The sequence below is a fragment of the Xenopus laevis genome, chromosome 5S (assembly GCF_017654675.1).
Source record: "Xenopus laevis strain J_2021 chromosome 5S, Xenopus_laevis_v10.1, whole genome shotgun sequence".
Classification (NCBI taxonomy): Eukaryota; Metazoa; Chordata; class Amphibia; order Anura; family Pipidae; genus Xenopus; species Xenopus laevis.
Window position 1 is genome coordinate 32,210,178 of NC_054380.1, and position 20,430 is coordinate 32,230,607.

Genomic DNA, 20,430 nt, shown 5'->3' on the forward strand with positions numbered 1-20,430 from the left:
TAGAACAAAAAGAAGAGAAGAATAAAAGATTAAGATCAGAAGACCCCTTAGAAAGTAAGGAAACATTTCTACTCTTTTTGTATATATTTAATAGAGGCATATAGGCTACATCATCAATTCATTTGCAAATTCTTAGTGCAATTATGAGCAATTTTACTAAGCCCCTATCACATTCATACACATTACAGGTATAGGACCTGGGTTTTTTTCTGGATAAGTGGTCTTTCCTTAATTTGGATCTCCATACCTTAAATCAGCTAAAAAAAATAGTGTAAACATTAATTAAACCTAATAGCATTGCTTTGGCTTCAATATGGATTAATTATATCTTAATTGGGATCAAGTACAGGGTACTAGTTTTTTTTAATTATTTGATTAAATGTCAATAGGAGGTGGCCATACAGTAATTCAGAGCTGTCTGGATAACAGGTTTCTGGAGAATGGATCCTTTACCTGTATTATCAATTAGGATGAACATACACATTTCTTTAATCCCTAGCTGGAATTGAATCTAGGTGCCCAGTACTACAAGGCAGAAGTGTTGTCCCACATTGATATTAAAGGAGAAGGAAAGGCAAAAACAAACTTTAGCTGTAAGCGTTGCCAATATATGGTACATATAGTTTGCAGCAAGCATTCCCCTGTTACTTTTTCCAACAACATTTTTGCTCCAATCGATTTTTCAAAAAGTAAAGACAAGTATGAAAAAGATTACCTTTCTTTCTGTAAGAAATCTGTTCAAGTAGGGCACACGCATGCGCAATAGCTTCAATCCGTGCCCTGCGCATGCGCACAAGACTATTTTTTCTTCCCCTTGCTGCGATGACGATACGGTCACGTGACCCAGCCGCATGTCATCGCTGACCTCTCTGCCCCGCCTCATAAATCTAAGCCAATAGCTGAGGCAGCTTCCCGGGGAAGCTTTGAAGCTGCTGCGCTGCTCTGATATTATTTACAATCTGTCAGTGAGCGAGCGCAGCAGCTTAGGAAGGGGGGCGATACAAAAAGGCAGCCAAGGATCGGGTCTGTCTGACTGAGGTCTGTACTAAGCCATAAAGTCAAATACAGATTTTATTTTGACTGACGTGACGTCAGCGGGGTCACGAAGGCAGTGCATGCGGAAGAGAAGCTCAAATTTAAAATGGCGGCGCTAAACTGCTTTAACGGGAGAAACTTCCAAGCGCTTGTGCACAGATTGAGCACGGATTTAAGCATTTTAACTGCAGCGTTTCAGAAGGGGGAAGGATGGAGAACACAGTGAAGGTAGCATAGTTTTTTGCCTTTCCTTCTCCTTTAACAGTATATGGACTATTGCAAATGACAAAAGTGCTTATAGTAGCAATTTGAGCAATTTAACATTGTCCTAATGTACCATTTATGTGCCCTTCGACCGATACCCTCACTTGGTAATAAACAGCACCATACCTGCTAATTTCCCTATATACCCTGTGCTGCCCAAATCCCACTGCTCCTTTATGCAACACTGACAAACTTAGGCAGATCCACTTACAGATAGAGAGACAAAGGCACAACTCCATCTTGGGCTCTGTGTATATATTTAGAGAGCGTTGGTGCAAAGTAAAAAAACATGGCGCTTTGCAGTACAACTTTTTTCTGCATCTTGTCCCTCACATTTGTAAATGAGCCATTGGGTCATAAAATGAGGTTATGAATGGCCATACATATAAGTGTGTAGGGATCATCCTCTCAATTACATGTCATAAACAAGTACCTTCCAAGAAAACATTTCTAAATGTTGAAATATAAATGCAAAATGTAAAGGCTGTTTTTATTTCCATATGTCTATTTGTTATGTGTCTAACATACGCTACTATGTACAGTCTAATAATGATAAGTTTATTTGTGTTTCGCAGAAAAATTGTGAAACTGACGAAAAATTTGTGAAACGCATTAAAGTCTTAGTGGGCAACCTTTTTCCAAATGAATTGTCAATGGTTGTTTTTTTCTCACTCTAAATGTATAAAGTCAGTGAGGGTCATTTATAAGCTCAAGGCAAATTTGCACCTGGGCAGTAACCCATGGCAACCAATCAGATGATTGCTTTCATTGCTTAACCTGCAGCTGGCTGGAAAAACGCTAATCACTGATTGGTTGCTATGGTTACTGCCCAGATGCAAATTTGCCCAGCGTTTATAAATGAGCTCCAATGGATGTTTTTTCTCACACCAAATTCATTAACGTCAATGGCAATTTTTTGTGGCAAATTTCTTTTGCAGTTTTGTGAAAAAAAAAAACACTATTGTTGAAATGCAGAATTTCAATATGAATCCATGTTTGGCAAAAAATTTTTGCTCCTCACTACAGTTCATCTTTGATGTGTTTGAATTAACGTAATTCTTTTCTCTTACAAGGTGGAAGCATACAGAAGAGACCTTGTCTGGACATTGAAAGACCTGCTCCCCTGGATGTCAATAACTACAGCTTCCACTCTATAGTTGGACGAGGAGGCTTTGGCTGGGTGAGTGAAGGATTTCCCAAGTCATTAAGCATGTTTGTATAGCAAGATACATTGCTTTTGTTTCTACAAGAGACCCTGTGATATTCAATCTCTTCTCTTATTTTTATTAGGTGATGTTGGCTTCTTTTAGGCCCAAGAAACAACTCGTGGCAATAAAGATCTTGACGAAGGAGTCTGAGAAGAACGACTGCCATGCCATCGCTAAAGAGGCCCGTCTACTGAAAATCAGCAGAGAATGTGCATTTTTATGCCAGTCTTATGCAGTTTTTCAGTCAGAGGTAAAGTATACTGGGCCTCATGCACAATAACGGGTTAAACATGACACTTTCCATATGTGCCTGAGATTTAGTTCTTGACACTCACAGGACTTATTGTCAGGGGTACTTAAATATATTAAAGTCACATGACTTTGAAATGCACGCTACACAACTCCTAATACTGCCCTATTTGCCCTGTTAAGCCGTGATCACTGCCAGATTGCTGGGGAAATGCCATCAAGCAGCAATAGATTGCAGCTACCAGATCCACAGCGCAACTCTGCATTTTATTAACAGGTACTAGCAAATGGGGCAGTATTGGGAGTTGTGTGTGATGCAGTTTGGTGATGCAGTTCGGGGGGTTGGAAGTCACTGCAGACGGCCCAAGTTGCATAGATAGTTTTGTTCCCCTTTAAACAAGTACCTTAAAGCCCATCTTATCACCAGCTCTATTTTTTGGTATTAATGTCTAATGTCTCACATTCTTCTAATCTGCACTTACCAGCTGGAAGCCTTCTTTGTCCTGGAATATGCCAGTGGGAAGTCTTTAGGGCAAATGATTTCGCATGAAGGAAAGCTACCAACATCAAGAATAAGGTGAGTAATATTAGGCCGAAATAATAATTCCAGAAAGGGTTGCCATCTTTTTTGGAAAAAAATACCAGCTTTCCTATATGTTCGCTTTTTTTCCCTATATCCAGGGCAAGTAAAAGGGAAATAGATGCAATGCTTATACCTTTTCACACTAGCTCTTTTGATCTTGCACCCACATCCTCTATGTACCTTTTCACACTAGCTCTTTTGATCTTGCACCCACATCCTCTATTTATATACGTATATATTAGGGTAATGAGAATGGTTTATATTTGTAATCTAATTATCTACTTTGCAAAGTCTGAACATGTTTGTCCTGTTAATAGGGATGTTTCACCTTTAAGGTAACTTTTAGTATGTTATAGAATGGCCAGTTCTAAGCAACTTTTCAATTGCTCTTCATTATTTACTTTATATAGTTATTTGCCTTTTTCTTCTGACTCTTTGCAGCTTTCAAATGGGCGTCACTGACCCCTTCTTAAGCTCTTTAGCAAATGCTCTGTAAGGCTACAAATTTATTGCTATTGATACTTTTTATTATTCATCTTTCTATTCAGGGCCGCTCCTATTCATATTCCAGTCTCTTATTCAAATCAGTGCATGGTTGCTAGGGGAATTTGGACCCTAGCAACCAGATGCAAATAGAAGAGCTGCTAAATAAAAATCTCATCAACTCAAAAACCTTAAATAATAAAAAGTGAAAACCAATTGCAAATTGTCTCAATATCACTCTCTACATCATACTAAAATTTATCTCGAAGGTAAACAACCCTTTTAAGGAATAATTTAAACAATAGGCAAAAAAGTAAGTTCATCAAAACCACTTTTCCTTGCACTCATGTTAAACAAGGGGGTATTATGTCCCATTAATATGTTTATTTTTTCTGGAAACATAGTGTTTAAGTCTCAATTACTCTTGGCTTACACAAACACAAGGCACATCATTGGGACAAACTTGTGCCCAATAAAATACTTTATTTAACAAAAAACTGTGTTCCTGGCAGGATGATTTTTCTAAATACACTAATTGATATACAGATAAGTGCATTACTTCTGAGAGAAACATGAGAAATGATGTGATACAGGAACGTTGATTATTTTCTTCTTTGAACAGGTTCTACACAGCAGAGATGGTGGTTGCCCTCCAGTTCCTGCATTCCAAGGGAATCATTCATCGGTCAGTAAAATTTCATTAAATTGTGTTATACCTTTAACAGGGCAGCCATCAGGGGGGAGAGTTGTAGGGGGCCCCAAGGGTAAGGGGGGCCCAGCCACGTCACACTTACTGTATTAGCCCCCCATCTTTCTAAGAGCTGCTGACTTCGGGAAGGCATGGACGTTTAAGGGGCCCTGGCCACCAATTTTCTCATAATGTGGGGGGGGGGGGAATGGCCACCAATTTTGGCCACCAATTTTTTTTTTCTCATGTGGGGTCCTAGCAATATTTTTTAATGGGGGGGCCCTGGCCACAAATGTTTTTTTTTATGGGGGGCCCTGACCACCAATATCTTTTTATTTTTTATTAACATGTGGGAACCCTAGCAATCAATATTTTTTTTGTTTTTTTACTGTGTGGTGGGGGCAGACCTGTGGGGTGGGGAGGGCGGACCTGTAGGTGGGGCTTGCGGTGGGTGCAGCCCAGGGGGCCCAGGAAATTTTGTGTCGTATGGGGCCCTGTGATTTCTGATGGCAGCCCTGACCTTAAGGGCTATTATAGACGAGTGTTTTTACCTGCGCTCCCCTGCGCAGGGATAGACGCATTACATTTTTTCCAATAGGGCTGTACTCACACAGGCACCTGTAGGCGCCGAATGCAGGAAAAATGCAGCATGTTGTGTCTCAACCTGTGTTCGGCGCCTACAGGTGCCTGTGTGAGTACAGCCCCATTGGAAAAATGTAATGCGTCTATCCCTGCGCTCCCCTGCGGCTGAACGCAGAAAAACGGAACGCAGGGGAGCGCAGGTAAAAACGCTCGTCTGTAAGAGCCCTTAATGTGTTATTTAATGTATAACTGTCATGATTCCAATTACTGGTGGAGATCTGTCTTGTAAAGTTCTTTGAGATACCAGTTAATTTAATACGGCATTTAGATATACACAAAAGGCCTTTGTCATACTGGGGGGGTTTAGAAGTGGATACTTGTTAGCTATAAATAATTTGCTAACAAGTATCAATCAATCAAGGACAGTGGCACGCAGTGGTTTTTATCACCCATTTACTTTCTCAGTTGCTGGCAGGTGACAAATTGCTGAAAAATACCCTTCAATAGAAGATAATGGTACCAGCTCTAACTGGAAGTGTATTTTTCAGCAAATTATCTCCACTACCTTCATGTAAAAAAAATGGGCAACAAAATATTCCGTCTTTTTCTTGCCAGATGCAGGTAGCAGCTACTAATATATCTGTGTGGCAGATAATTAATACATATATGGGAAGCTTGTTCACGGATCACATTTGCATAACTATAGGGGAGCAGACCCCCATAACTGCAGATTAGTACAGAGGAACAGGTAGGGAGAGTGGACAGCAAATAAGGGGACCAATGAATATCCCTGATGCAGTGGCATAACGGCAGGTTGCAGGGGAGCCCAGGGCAACAGAGGGTGTGGCATGAAGAGCTGCGGGTGACCTAGTAACACTTGATTTTGCCCACATCACAATTTCATGTAAGGGGGTCTTGTGAAATCTATTTTGGGGGGTTGGCTTTTGAAGATACACCACTGCTCTGATGCCTATGCTTGTGCAGACAATGCAGGTCATTCTAATGCAACAAATATGGGGGTGGTCATGTGGACCCAGAGTCACACCCCTGACTGCCCACTACAAGAACCTCATGCAAGCACAACATCTGTACAGTACATGATATAAGGCTAGACTTTCTACACAAGTGCTTATAAGGGCCAATGTGCAGCCACCTTGGCTCTTGCATGTGTGCTACAGAGTAATTTATGTTTAGCACCTTTTTTAACTTGTTTTCTTTATTCATTACAAGGTTCCTAAAGAGACATAGAAGTGCAGTGTCTTTTGTGACATAGAATGGAATGGAATATGTCATTATAGGAAACCTATACAGGCCTTTGTCTTATTAAATAACCCCTGACCTCTTTCCCAGAACTCTCTCTGAAATATGAAATTTCATAATATTTAACCTGCAGTGATCTCAAGCCGGGCAACATATTGATTGATAAAGACGGCCATATAAAGATCTGTGACTTTGGTATGGCGGAAGAGAATATCATTGGCCAGAGGAAGACCTATGGCTTAGCAGGAACCCCTGGATACCGGGCACCAGAGGTAACATCATTTCTTGTAAAATATTTACAATATATCCATAATAGAATATATATATATATATATATATATATACCGCCAATATGATAATAAATGTCATTTTTTATAAAATACTTTAGACCTGTGAGTGCGGTTTCTATTCGATGGACTATTACTTTGAATTTTGATACTGCACCTAGGCAAGTTATTTCTATTTTCAAGAGTGACGACTTTTGGATGGATTATATATATATATATATATATATATATATATATATATATATATATATATATATATATATATATATATATATATATATATATATATATAGAAGGGTTTGTAAAGCTATAAAACAATAAGTATAGAATAGCTTCAGAATCTCAGATGATCCCATTCCCATGGGAAACCATCACCTAACAAGTGTGCAATCCTACTATACAGTATGTCAGGCAATTTATATTCTTAGACAAGTTTAGACTGGTCTGAACCCACTATGGCCTTTAAAAATGATTATTGAAATGAAATTAAAACTGCCAGGGCCAATGCTAAAACCTTTAAAATTTTACCAGAAGAGGGATTGACTTTGTTGTCTAAAAAACATTTAAACACACTGTACTTCAATATTAAAAGAAATATATTTATTAAATAACAGGCTAACAGTACTTCTCACCTAAAAATCACTGGTGACTAAAAGGAGGGGTCTCTCCTGTTGCAATTAAACTTCAATTAACACAAAGTATACTCAATTACATTCAGTAAATATCAGTTGAAGGTGCAAATTCTTATATGTGTCCTTAGAATCAATAAGTTGATTATAATAGTTTAGGCACAGCAGTACTGTAATTCCTCCCCTTGCCCAGGGTCCTGCTGTGGGAACACATGAATCCACTGACAATTCCTATTATACGTTGGAGTGCATCAAATATCCAGAACTCCAATGCAAATAAATCCCACCCATGTGTGATTCACTTTGTTAGTTGTATGGGAAATTGCAAATTAAATTGAAGGATATACTCCTCATACCTTGTTCCCAAGAGCATATGTTCCTCTCAATTACCCACCAGTGATTTAAGGGATGGATGCACTTTTTTAACTTGTTTGGTCTACTCACTGCTGCGCATACACAGTAGAGGGAAAAGCCAAAATTTAACGAAAGAGACGGCTATTTCATTCTACTGCACATGCGTCTGCCCTGGTGTATCCCCAAGTGTAAATTGCCTTCCTTCTCCTTTAATGTTACATGTTTTTAAGATAACTGAGTCAGTCCTTTTTCTGATGCAGTTTGGATGTTCCAATTTGCAAAAAGGCATCCCAGGTTCTAGACAAGAATCTCGTTGACATAAGCAGTGTGATTCCTATTGACAGTAGTGAGAAGCAGTTTATAGCAATTCCATGGAGAAAACTGCCAATGTAACCTTGTAATTAACTTTCAATGCTTGGTTCTCTATACTAACATAAATAAAAGGAGTAAATTAGTTTTTTTGTTGCAGTAAATTGTACCATTTATTTTCTCTTCAAAGATTCTATCATTTGAGGACTACAATGCAGGCGTGGATTGGTGGTCTTTTGGGGTTACAATGTACAAAATGGCCACAGGAGTCATGCCGTTTTCAGCAGCAGGCAGCATTCAAAAACAACGTTTGGTAATTATTATGAAACCACCAACTTACCCATGTGATATGAACGAGGAAATGCTGGACCTCCTGCCTAAGGTAAATTGGTATACTGGCATATCTTTACCTACTCATTATGCAGACAGTTACCCATTATAACAATTGCAGTACTTAAATATATGATCATGTTTCCCTTTTAGCTTTTGGAAATTAATGAGACTCAACGGATTGGACTGAATGGTAACATCAGGGAGCATGCTTTCTACAGCACCATCAACTGGGAAGATCTGGAGAACCAAAGACTAGAGACCCCTTTTCAGCCAGGAATGGTAAATGAATGTGCCGGTCAATCAATGTTATACATTTAGTAAGACTCACCCTGCAGGTGCACTACTACTCTTTTTGTATATTTTCATAAATTGGTAGGGCAGAGGTCTTATGACTTGGGTTAAGGCTCTATTTTTGTTATAGCTGTATGAATTGTATAAAAACAGTCATAACCATCATTCCCCCATTGTTTCAGTGATGGTCAGCTAAAACATCTAATATAAGCTTTTACCCCAAATAGTTGTTAAGTTAGGCCTCCCTTAATAACCTAAGGCCCCCTTAGGTAGACAGCCCCATCATTTGCTGCTGCTGATATCTACCAGAGTGATAGGGGATAGCAGAGTTAAGATAAAGAGGTTGTCCCAGTTGCATATAACAACCCTTGCTGTTATTGGGATGGAGGGCAGGTCAGCTGCATTACAACACCAGGTAACTGAGTTTGCCCCTTTTCTTCCTTGTAGTGAGTAAGCCCTCAGTGACCAATAAGGTGCGAAAACAAATCTACACTATACTAAATTCTGCCATGTGAAATGTTATATAAAAGGTTAAGTACTTTTCCCTTGTTCACAGCCATCTGTAGACGACTTTGAAGAATTTCCGATAACGTTCTCCCGCCAAAGCTCCAGTGAAAAAGACAATCTGAAAGATTTCTCAGAAGTGGATCCCAACTGGAATTGGCAGGAGTAAGGCATTACCTTCGTTCTAACATGGGACACCATCTTTAGTTGCTGCCTGTAACAACCTGGGAATATTAACATCATACCATATTTGGCAAGCTCCACCCCTAAACAACCAATCCACCTGTATTGTCAAACCTAAACCATTCCCTGTGAATGTCACCTGGTTCTACCATCAACACCAGCACCAGACGAGATCTTTGACTGTAGCTTCTAAAGGATGGAAATAGAAAGGTACTGTGGTGAGTTTACATCTTGAATGAAGAGTACTTAATAAAACCAGTTTACCCCCACCCCCAAACTTCTGCCTCCCTCCTATTCCCTTACCCATGATTAACCCTCATCCCAAGTGGCTCACGCCAGTGGCATAATCATAAAGGAAGTAGACCCCATGGCCGCGGGGGGCCCGGTCTACTTCCTTTATACTGTCTCTCTCCTACTCCCTTATCCTATCCCTGATTTCCCTCATCCTGATCAGTAAACCACACCCAAACCTCTGTCACTCTCTTATTCCCTCACCTATGATTAACTCCTCTCCTAAATGGGCCACGCCAGTGGCATAATTATAAAGTAAGTAGACCCCATGGCCGCGGGGGGCCCTGGTCTACTTCCTCTATACTGTTTCCTCCTACTCCCTTTCCTCTGATTTCCCTCAATCCTAATCATTACACAACACCACATCTGCCTTCCTCCTATTCCTTTACCTGTGATTAACCCTTTTCTTAAGCAGTGGTGTAACTATAAAGGAAGCAGACACCCTGGCCGCGGGGGGCCCAGGTCTACTTCCTCTATACTGTCTCCCTTCTGCTCCCTTATCCCCGATTTCCCTCCTTCCTAATCACTACTAAACTCCTGCCTCTTTCCTATTCCCTTACCTGTGATGACATTACTATAAAGAAAGCAGACCCTGTGGTCGCGGGGGGCCCATTTCTACTTTCTCTATACGGTCTCCTCCTACTCCCTTTCCAGACCCATTCTCTATTCTCTCCCAGCACCGTTCCTTGCCTGTTCCCATTTTCTGTGTATGTGTGAGTATGTCTGTATGAGTGCTGTGTGTGTGTGTATGAGTGCTGTGTGTGTATGTGTAATGTGTGTGTGTATGTGTAATGTACGTGTATGTGTACTGTGTGTGTTCTATGTATATGTGCTCGGTGTGTGTGTATGAGTGCTCTGTAAATGTGTGTGCTGTGTGGATGAGTGCAGCATGTGTATAAGTTCTGGGTGTGTGCTGTGTGTGTGTTGTGGGTGTGTACGGTATGAGTGCTGTGTGTGTTCTATGTATATGTGCTCTGTGTGTGTATATGTGTGCTGTGAGTATGTGTGCTGTGTGTGTATGAGTGTTGTGTGTGTGTATGTGTATGCGTGCGTGTATGTGTGCTGTTTGAGTATGTGGTCTGTGTGTGTTCTATGTATATGTGCTCTGTGTGTGTATGAGTGCTCTTTGAGTGTGTGTGCTGTGTGTGTGTATGAGTTCTGGGTGTGTGCTGTGTGTGTGTATGAGTGTTGTGGGTGTGTACGGTATGAGTGATGTGTGTGTTCTATGTATATGTACTCTGTGTGTGTATATGAGTACTGTGTGAGTGTGTGCGCTGTGTGTATGAGTGCTGTGTGAGTGTTGTATGTATTTGTGTGTGTGTGTGCTTGAGTGTAAGTCAGTTTAGTAATTTGAAATGCTCACCCATTTGTTAAACAGGAGAACACTGAGATATATTTCTTTACTATTATCCACTAGCATTTCTAGGTGCTTCTAGGGCCATTTTACTTGCAGTCCATGGCCAGTTCAGCATTCAGTGTGTTTGTAGATCTTGTATTAACAGCACAGCTGCGACTGACTACACTGCAGGTGAAATTGACTTAGAAGCCCCTTCAAATGTCTAATGTGTGTGTATTTACATCCTTACTGTTCTCCTGTTCAACGAACCAGTCACCAGTATCAGGATATTTTTATAACCTGGTATTTTAGCAAATGTACTGTATGCCAATACTGAACCAACCCATACGCCCTGTATGTAGCATTGTACTTACTGTACAAGGCTACTGTTATTAGTGTAATTAGGCACCATTGATCCAGGGATTATACCGATTGCCATTTTGGAGTCAGGAAGGAATTTTTTCCCCCTTCTGAAGCAAATTAGAGGCTGCTGCAGACGGGGGTTTTTTGCCTTCCTCTGGATCATCTAAAAATAAGGTAGTATTTGTTTCAGCAAACGGTTGAATTTGGGCATCTTTTTTCAACCATAAGGCCAATGGCACACTAGACTGAAAAAGCTGATTTGCTCCTATTCACTCCACGGTATAAGTGCACTGACAGTCATGGAACAGATTTTGGCATGGAAATGCATAATTACCAGATTCCACACCAAAATCCGCTCTGTGTGAGTCAGTGCATTTACACCATGGAGTGGATGGAGCGGATCTGCTTTTTCACAGCCTGGTGTGGCATTAATCTCACTGCTAAGTAACTATGTCAGTACAGATAAGACCATTAACATCACCATTAGAATATAAATAAAACCAACTAAAAATTCCTAAGGGGTACTAAAATTAATCAAATAGAAGGGGGTTCAGTGCTGGCTTTTTAAAGCCGGCGATTGGCTACATATGAAACTAGGATTAGGGACTATTACAGCAAACTACAGAAATAATATTAGCTTCTATATACCAGTAGCTTACTCTGTGATTTACTTTAATGTGTATGAATGTTGTATGGTTTTGTGAGACGTGTGTATGAGTAAATAGGCCACATTGTAAAAATAAGGCCAAAATATCTAGGGCTGTATCTGGCATAAAATGCAGGGAAATGCAGTGAAAACAGGTCAGGGCTTGAATAACGAAATGCTGCCTAGAAACCACCTGCTTTGTACCCCCAAGTTTGAGTTAGTAATTTGATAAACTAAATAGGGTCATCATTAGTCATCCACCAGTATTTATAATCTAAAATCCATACTGGTTAGGGGAGTATTGCAGCAAATCATGTGTTTAGCCAAGCAATGGAGGTAGAAATCCCACCTGTATTAGCTCTCGATGTGGTTTGCTCCAACTCAGAATCAATTGCCAGTGTATGTGTGAGTGAAAGTCTGTGCTGTGTCTGAATGTTTACCTAAAAAAATCCCAGTGAAGAGCTTTTGGGAACAAATAGGGAATGATTGCAGCAAATCATATGGTTAGCAAAGCAGTGGGGATTTAATCTTCCTTAGGGAGGAACTCCGCGGTGCGGCTCGAGCCGAAACGTCGCCATGCGACTAAACTCATGTGATGTGTCGGATGTTCTGAAGATAGAGGAAGTGAAGGAGAAATCACAGGTAAGAACTACATTTATCCGACTGTTGGATGAAAATGCAGCGTGCAGTGTTTTCATCGAACAGTCGGATAAATGTAGTTCTTTCCTGCGATTTCTCCTTTACTTCCTGTACCTTTAGAACATCTGACACGTCACATGCGTTTTGTCGAATGGCGACGTGTCGGCTTGAGCAGCAGAGTTCCTCCCTTATGCCTATGATCACCAGCTGATTTGCTCCAATAAAATAAAACTAGCTAGCTATGTGTGAATGAAATGTAATTCTATGTGTGTGTATGAATGTTTAGCTCCTTGTACCTCTCAGTCATTACTGAAGAGGAAAGGTCCCATGACGGTTTGTCACTCAGTGCTGGACCAGCTAGGGAACTATTGCAGTAAATGAGAGGGTGAGCCATTTGCTGCAATAGGTGAATGAATGGACAGTAACAAGAGTTGAAGCCTTGACGTGGCGTTACTGCTCATATGGGTAACCATGTGCCAATTCAACCATTTGTGACACTGGAATTGTGGAATGTCTGAGTGTCTTGTAAATGTATTTAGACCCTTGAACAAGTCTCTCGTTTCCTAATCTACTAATCTTATGTGTACGCTTTGTTTTTATTGAAAAGGAAATATACAGTTTGCATAGGCTGCCCCCATGGCTACACAGCAGCTTGTTTATATAAACTATTGTGGAGTTTCTGCAGCAAACACACTAGTTTTACCAGTGCAGGACAACAGTACATTATATTGTCATTCTTTTAAAACCCTTTTAAAAGAATTTAAAAAAACAACAACAATTTTTTGGTGTTACTGTTCCTTAAAACATACAGTCTATAGATGACAGATGTACTAGGGCTGACCCAGAACCACTGGGAAGAATCCTAAAGCTTCCTTATCTCAATAAGAGATAGAATCATACAGAAAAATATGTTGTATCACCTCCACATAACCCCACTCAAGCTCAGAATAATAGGTGGGAAACAAAATGACCTCTGTAGTGTGATAGGGAACAATTTCTCACATGGTCCTGCCATCCTATATCTCAATTTTGTTCAGATGTATTGGAGGTCTTGGCTGATGATCGAGGTTTACCACATGTCATAGAACAAGTAGTTTGTCTACTGGGAGTGTTAGACATACTCCATCATATCATTTGGCAAAAAAGGAATTCTGATGCAAAGGAAGTGCAATGCCCTTCCAACTGTAGACTTCTGGTGGCAACTGGTGGATGCAGGTGTGGAGATCACAAAAATGTGAAAACCTTTTTGAAGTGCACTGAATAGCCTGTACTGCTGATGAGACATCTCATATATTGCTTTTTCTATATACTCCTGGGAATGTACCACTCATTGTTTTGTAAGGCATTATGATTATATAGTTTGTTATGCAATTAAAACTAAATAAAAGTAGCCTTTAAAAAATGCAGATTATACAATTAAAATTTTATATTAATTAGTCTGTTCTTCCCTTTAAATATTCATGATTTTTAGAATGATATTTTAATCCAATATATTTGCTTAGTCGTACATATATAGAGAAGTAAAATGACTATGTTAAAAACCTTTATTTACAAAACTCCAAACAATGGCATTTAGCACAGTATTCTTAAAAAAAAGATTCCATATCGGTACAAGGTGTGAACTAGCATCCATCCATTTAATAGAATAACAATTGCAGATACTTTTTATTGAAGTTTGAAGCTGTCATGTTAGACAGGGTGCTCCAAGTTATACTCTGCAAACCCCATGTTTGGAGCATTCTGGATAACAGATTTTGTATTTACTGTATCTAAGTCTCAGATGAAAACAATGGCTATGAAACTTTTTTATTTTTCTGCCATGCAAATGTCCTTTGTAAAAACAACTATTTGTCAGTGTAACAGAATATTGTTCATGTTTTAGTGTGACAAGCCCAAATTAAATCATTAAAGATTGAGAGAGGCAAACCGCATAATAACCTGCCACTCCATTTCCATTCCCAAAAACAACCAAGGCACTCACAGATTTCTTTCTTCCTTCTTTAGCAGTCATCTTGAAAACATTTTTCACCTGAAATAGAAAAACAACATGCATTCTTTACTGAAAACGTCAAATATAATAAGGGTGTCTCCGAATCTCACATTTACTTAATATAACAGATAGCTTAAAGGCTATTCAAGTCTCTGCAAAAATTAACATTACAAGTAAAAAAAAGCACCAGACCCAGAAGAGCTGTTCATGAGCAAATTGTCATTTATCATGTGCTTGGCCCTAAAGGTACTACTATTTAGCTTTCTTATGGCTTATAATGGCAGTGAGAGCGGCTGGTTTTGCCACAAGCCGTTGGAATACCAGAGCATTTCCATTTATTTCCTGTAATATTCAATGAAATAATGGCTGTTTTGTCACAAAAACAAATAGAATTCAGTGGGTAAATAAGACACACTAATCATTTTATGAGTCTCTCTATAAAGCAGCAATAAGGCTATGCTATAATAATTGTTTTGATTTAATTCACTAGGCACCCAGCATATTTTACTCTTTTCTCACAAACTTCAGTTCTCCCATTATCTGGCTGCATAAAAGCATCATATTCAGCAAAACACAGATTCTGAAAGCAGGCTTTTAGCAATGATCTTTCATCCTGCTTTATGCTGTTTATTTTAATAGGCAAAAGTCTTCCTGCTTTGCTTTTGAAACCTGAAGTAAGATTCATGTGTAAAGGCATAAAGGAATTCTCTAAAAATGTATTCTTAATAGAGATGCACCAAATCCAGGATTCGGTTCGGGATTCGGCCTTTTTCAGCAGGATTCGGCCAAATCCTTCTGTCCGGCCGAACCGAATCTTAATTTGCATATGCAAATTATGGGTGGGGAGGGAAATCGCGTGACTTTTTGTCACAATACAAGGAAGTAATTTTTCCCCTTCCCACCCCTAATTTGCATATGAAAATTGGGGTTTGGATTCGGTTCGGTATTCGGCCGAATCTTTCACAAAGGATTCGGGGGTTCAGCCGAATCCAAAATAGTGGATTCTGTGCAGCCCTAATTCTTGATCCTAATTCTGGGATAAATACAAGCAAAACAAAAAGGAGACTCCTTGCCCTGAACAGGACACACCCTGGTTGGTCAAAAGAATTCACTTATCAGCTAGTATCCCTGTCTAGAAAGAGACCTCCGCATTGGATGCTACAGAAAGAGCAAACCTACATAACCAAGAACAGGCAGCATTTTAAGAAACAGTGTACTCTACTTACTTTAAAAAATACTATTGTTAGAAGTCACATTGGAGTTCCAGTGTGGCCAGTGTTGGTCTGGGACCCACCAAACATGTAAGCACACAGCTACTGCAGCCAAATGCTTCAGAAAATATATTCTAAGCATAGTAAACCCAGACATGTCAGTAAGATTGCCACACAAATGAATGAGCACTCCATTCACTCCAAATATGGTAGTCAGATCAGTGCAGAATATGAACAATGAGCACTAACCATAGACATACCTCCCAACTGTCTGGTTTTTAGAGGGACAGTCCCTATTTTGACAGCTCAACCTGCAGTCCCTCATTTGTACTGGAAAGTCCTGTTTTTCTCTGCACTGAACAGCCAGAAAAAGAAACAACGTTTCTAACTTAATTGGCTTTTGGCAGAGAGCCCAGAACAGCCACAACAGAAGATAAGATACATTTGTAACAATTCAAATGTATCTAGATAAGCAAATAATTAATTGTAACAATATAAGATAACAGGTCCCTTGGGAAAAGTTAGACTCACAGCTTAAAGGGCAATTCACCTTCATTAGCAAAATTGTATTAACTAAAAAAAATTGTAAAATTGAAAGATATATTATATATAAATCATACAGTGCTGCAAATTTTTTGCATGTCCTAGTGATGTCATTGGAATCGAAGTAACTAGGAAAAGAGCTTCTGAAGCAGCTGATTTCTGGCTGTGCACAAATAGTTCTCTGACTTCACGGAATGCTTCTGTACATACGCACACTGAATTTGGCCAGAGAAACTTGAACACAACTACGGGACCATCCAGAATGCTCTGGGGCATTCCCAATAACGGATATTTCCATAATTTGGATCTTCACATTTTAAGATGACTATAAAATCATGTAAACATTAAATAAACCCAATAGGCTGGCTCTGCTTCCAATAAGGATTAACTATATCTTAGTTTGGATCAAGTACAAGGTACTGTTTAATTACTACAGAGAAAAAGGATATCGTTTTTAAAAATTTGGATAATGGAGTCTATGGGAGACAGCCTTTCCGTAATTCGGAACTTTCTGGATAATGGGTTTCCGGATAGCGTATCCCATACCTGTACTCAGGGGATCACTTATAGTCAGTGTCAGACTGGCAGGTCCGAGGCTATCCAGGGCTTTCAACCACATGCACCGTCACCCCTCCCTGCCTTTGCCGCAACCCCCTTACTGGCCCCCAAGAGTTCATGTCTTGTAGTTTTGTAGTGATCAGGGGCAGAGGGCGATATCAGGGGGCAGAGAAGGTGGTAAAGGGTACAGGTCTGGGTCGGCAGTGCCCACAAGGTCTGAGGCCCACCGGGTTTTTACCCAGTGTCCTGCTGGCCCAGTCCAACCCTCCTTATAGTGACGATGATGGGAATTTGATATTTTTGGCAGATGGACCTGATGTGCTGCACATGTGCCAATTGCAGAGATTTAGGTGTCCCTACCCTCAAAACTTATTTAGAGAAGCCTACCCTAACTCTGCTTAACTACCAAATGAAATACCACATACAGTACTACATCTCTCACTCACTGAATTCTGATCTTGCCCACTACCACACCTTCTGTCTTACGCCCTTCTCTTTAGATTGTAAGCTCTTTTGCACAGGGCCTTCCTCACCTTTTGTACCTGTATTGGTTGTGATGTATGTAACGCCATATGTTCCAATGATTAAAGGGGAACTCCACAAAAACATACTGTAACTCAAGCATTTTGAAAAGTAAACACAATTTCAAGCAACTTTGCATTATACATAAATTAAAAAATATGCAGACTTTCATGATTTTAATGGTTTGTGACAGTTCCCTAAGCCTAGCCCCCTGCTCTCCTTCTGATCTCTCTGACTACTTTGCTGAGTTGGCTGACTACTGTTACTTTGTATCAACAGCCATCGTCTTTAGACTGTATCTTTCAAACCCCACAATTCCCTGCACACGTGATTTCAATAAGGAACAGAACATCCCAGTGCAATGCATTGTGGGTTATGTAGTTCCTGCATGCTGTCTGTAAGCTGTGGAGAAGTTGTTACAATTTGTAACATCAGTGTTTAGTCCCTCCTTCCCTGCCAGGATTTCAAATGATGCAGAAAGAGAAGAACTGTTAAACAGCTGGATTTCAGCATAGAAAATTACATTTATTCATGCATTTTGAAGAAACCGAGAACATTGATGGGTATATAGGGGTTTCTGTGTTATGTGGGCCTCTTTATCAAATTTTGTTTTCCCTTTAATAATGATAGTAATAACTTTTTTGCCTTCCAACACCCAGGGGCTGCCCTAGGCATGGGCCCTCTCCAGTGCTTTTATGGTAATTATGGTCCTGATTTTAGAGAGGTTTTAAAATTGATTCATATCACTCCCTGTCTGCATGTTTGTGGAGTGCAGAAGCAAAACAGAGTTAGCTGGAGAACAGGGTGTTAACATATAAACTCTATATGAGTACTGTCCAGGCCAGAGTAAAACTCAGAACTCCAGGATTGCAAGGCAGCTAGGGTTGCCACCGGGTGGAATCTGGGCAGGGGGAGGGGCAGTGATGTGGATGGGGCGGGTCGTTCCAGCAAAGGGCGGGGCTATGATTCAGTGATTGCCCGGTCATTGCGTCAATCATAGGAAATCCTGCCTGGTTTTTCTAATTTGGAAAACCGAGCAGGCAGTTTTGACCTGGCCAGCCCTTCAAAGAACCAGGCAGATGGGAACCCTAAAGGCAGCCATGCTAACTTTATGAAGAAGGACTTTTGCTGCTGTTAAACTGGCTTTAAGCTGCCATTTTCACCAAGTTGCCACAAAAATACTTTCTTTAACAGGCTGTAACCATTTTGACACCCTGTTGTCTGTGTTACACTTCACGTGTGGCGCTTACCTGATGAAACGGGACAAACCTGAGCCACTCCGCAGTGGTATTGGGAGAGAATGGGTACCTGGTACTTACTAGCGCAGTGCCTCCACCTAGTGGGATCCGGGAATGACCTACGGTTGGCCCCACTAGGAATATAGTTATAACACACACACACACTATTGGTTAAACTAAATAACAGTTTATATAAAATAAATGGGCACCTAATACATGCAGCACTCCTAACCGGTGGCAATAGGGCCTCACTAACTAACTTGCTAGCGCAATCTGTCTAGCTAACTAAGAAAAACGGTAAAGTCCTTTATTACACAGCCTGTTTATCTTCAGCGCCTTTTAGGGTACTGTCCCTTTAAACAGGAAACTCCCAAATCCTCTTTGGATACTTCAGAGCTCTCTTTAGGTGAATCCAGCACAGTCAGTCATACAGTGCGATTACCAGCCCCTTTGGATGCTCAGATAGGAATCTCCTGCTGGTTGTTCCTCCAGTCTGTATTCCTCTCACACTCTCTGTCTCTCCAGGCACAGTATGTGGCTTCCCTGTGCCAGCCTGATCCAAATGAATGCCTTCGGTGCAGCCTCTCAGCTCTCTGGTCCCACCAGCAGCTCTCTTGCTTCCTTCTCTGTCCACCATGCGGCTCTCTTTGCCAGGCTTTCTTCTTTTGCCAGTCTCTGTTACTTCCGTTTCCTGCCTGCCACTCCTTAGCTGCTGTGTCACTTCCTACTGCACTGAATAGCTGGTTGCTAGGTAACAGCTTACAGCACACAGACACAGGCTCTCTGCCCTTACAGGGATAAGTGCAATGATTTTGCACGGATTCCCTACAAGGCTTTAACACTGTAAGAGGGATCAGAGAGTCCTTCCCCCTGTTTTGCCTGTGACATGATCCAGCCCGGTTACAGGCAGGCAATGAACTGATTGGTGGGGAGGCGGGAGAAAGGCCTGAGGCATGCTGGGAGCCCCAGAGGCATCTGGGAAAAGAGGAGGACCCAGTGAGAGCCTTCCAGGGGCGTCCCCTGTATAATTTTCCAGAAAGTGAGTGAGAGAGCCGCCCAGGATACAGAAAGGATCTGTGACAAGCTGTGGTGTCCTGGGCTTGGGTGAGAAGCCTAGGGCTCTAGCTATACAGGAAGAGCCCATCCTACTCTGTGCCCAGTTTCCTGTGAATCCCTCTGTCAGCTTTGTGAGTCCCCAGTGTGTGATGCACCAGAGGGAAGGTATTGGAAGGTACCAGTGTGTAGCCCCCTGTGTGAGGACATGAGCCTGATACATAGGAGCAACTGACTAGTCCAAAGGAGAGACACTCTGGAGCAGGTAGCCAGGGCCGCCATCAGAGGGGACAGTTGTCCCAGGCCTGTGGATTTTTGTGTGTTAGGGGGGTCCGGCCATGTTTCACTTACTTGATAAGCCGGGCCCCTCTGCTGTCAGCCTGCTGCGAAGTTTAGAAGAGAGGACAGGAGCTCTGGTGTACCCTCATTGGTTGCTTAAGTCTAAGTCCCGGTAAAGCTGTACAGGCATTGGATGGGTGTAGTAGCAACTTCCCCTCCAGCCTATACAAACCCAGTACAGCTTCACCGGGACTTAGCTTAATCGACCAATGAGGGTACAGAGAACTGAATAATAATGCTGGCACCAGAGCTCCTGTACTCTCTTCTAAACTTTGCAGCAGGCTGACAGCAGGGGGCGGATAATCAAGTAAGTGAAGCATGGTATAGTAGATGTGTTATGTGAGGGTATGGTCAAAAATGTTTTCCATGTGAACCAGATCTTTTGGTCCCTCTTTCTCTTTCTAAAATGCTGGGAGGTATGATACTGTATTTAATGTGTTTATCCGTCATCAGCCCATA

At 41.0% G+C, this 20,430-nt stretch overlaps 1 protein-coding gene across 2 annotated transcripts in view; it reads left to right on the forward strand.

The window, feature by feature from the left end:
• Window positions 1-365: 365 nt before the first annotated feature.
• Window positions 366-20,430, forward strand: part of LOC108705897 (protein kinase C theta type-like) — a 31,268-nt gene continuing 11,203 nt past the window's right edge. The window contains exons 1-9 of one of the 2 annotated variants that reach the window (XR_005961533.1): window positions 366-1,263; window positions 2,373-2,479; window positions 2,590-2,757; window positions 3,242-3,333; window positions 4,445-4,507; window positions 6,486-6,624; window positions 8,122-8,313; window positions 8,415-8,543; window positions 9,112-9,452. Coding sequence is in view for 1 of the 2 variants with exons in the window: in XM_041564368.1 (XP_041420302.1) it covers window positions 2,593-2,757; window positions 3,242-3,333; window positions 4,445-4,507; window positions 6,486-6,624; window positions 8,122-8,313; window positions 8,415-8,543; window positions 9,112-9,228 (897 nt within the window). In the remaining variant the exon portion in view is untranslated. Of the gene's footprint in view, window positions 1,264-2,372; window positions 2,480-2,589; window positions 2,758-3,241; window positions 3,334-4,444; window positions 4,508-6,485; window positions 6,625-8,121; window positions 8,314-8,414; window positions 8,544-9,111; window positions 10,309-20,430 lie in introns of those variants that run through there. The other variant, XM_041564368.1, reaches the window with a different exon arrangement.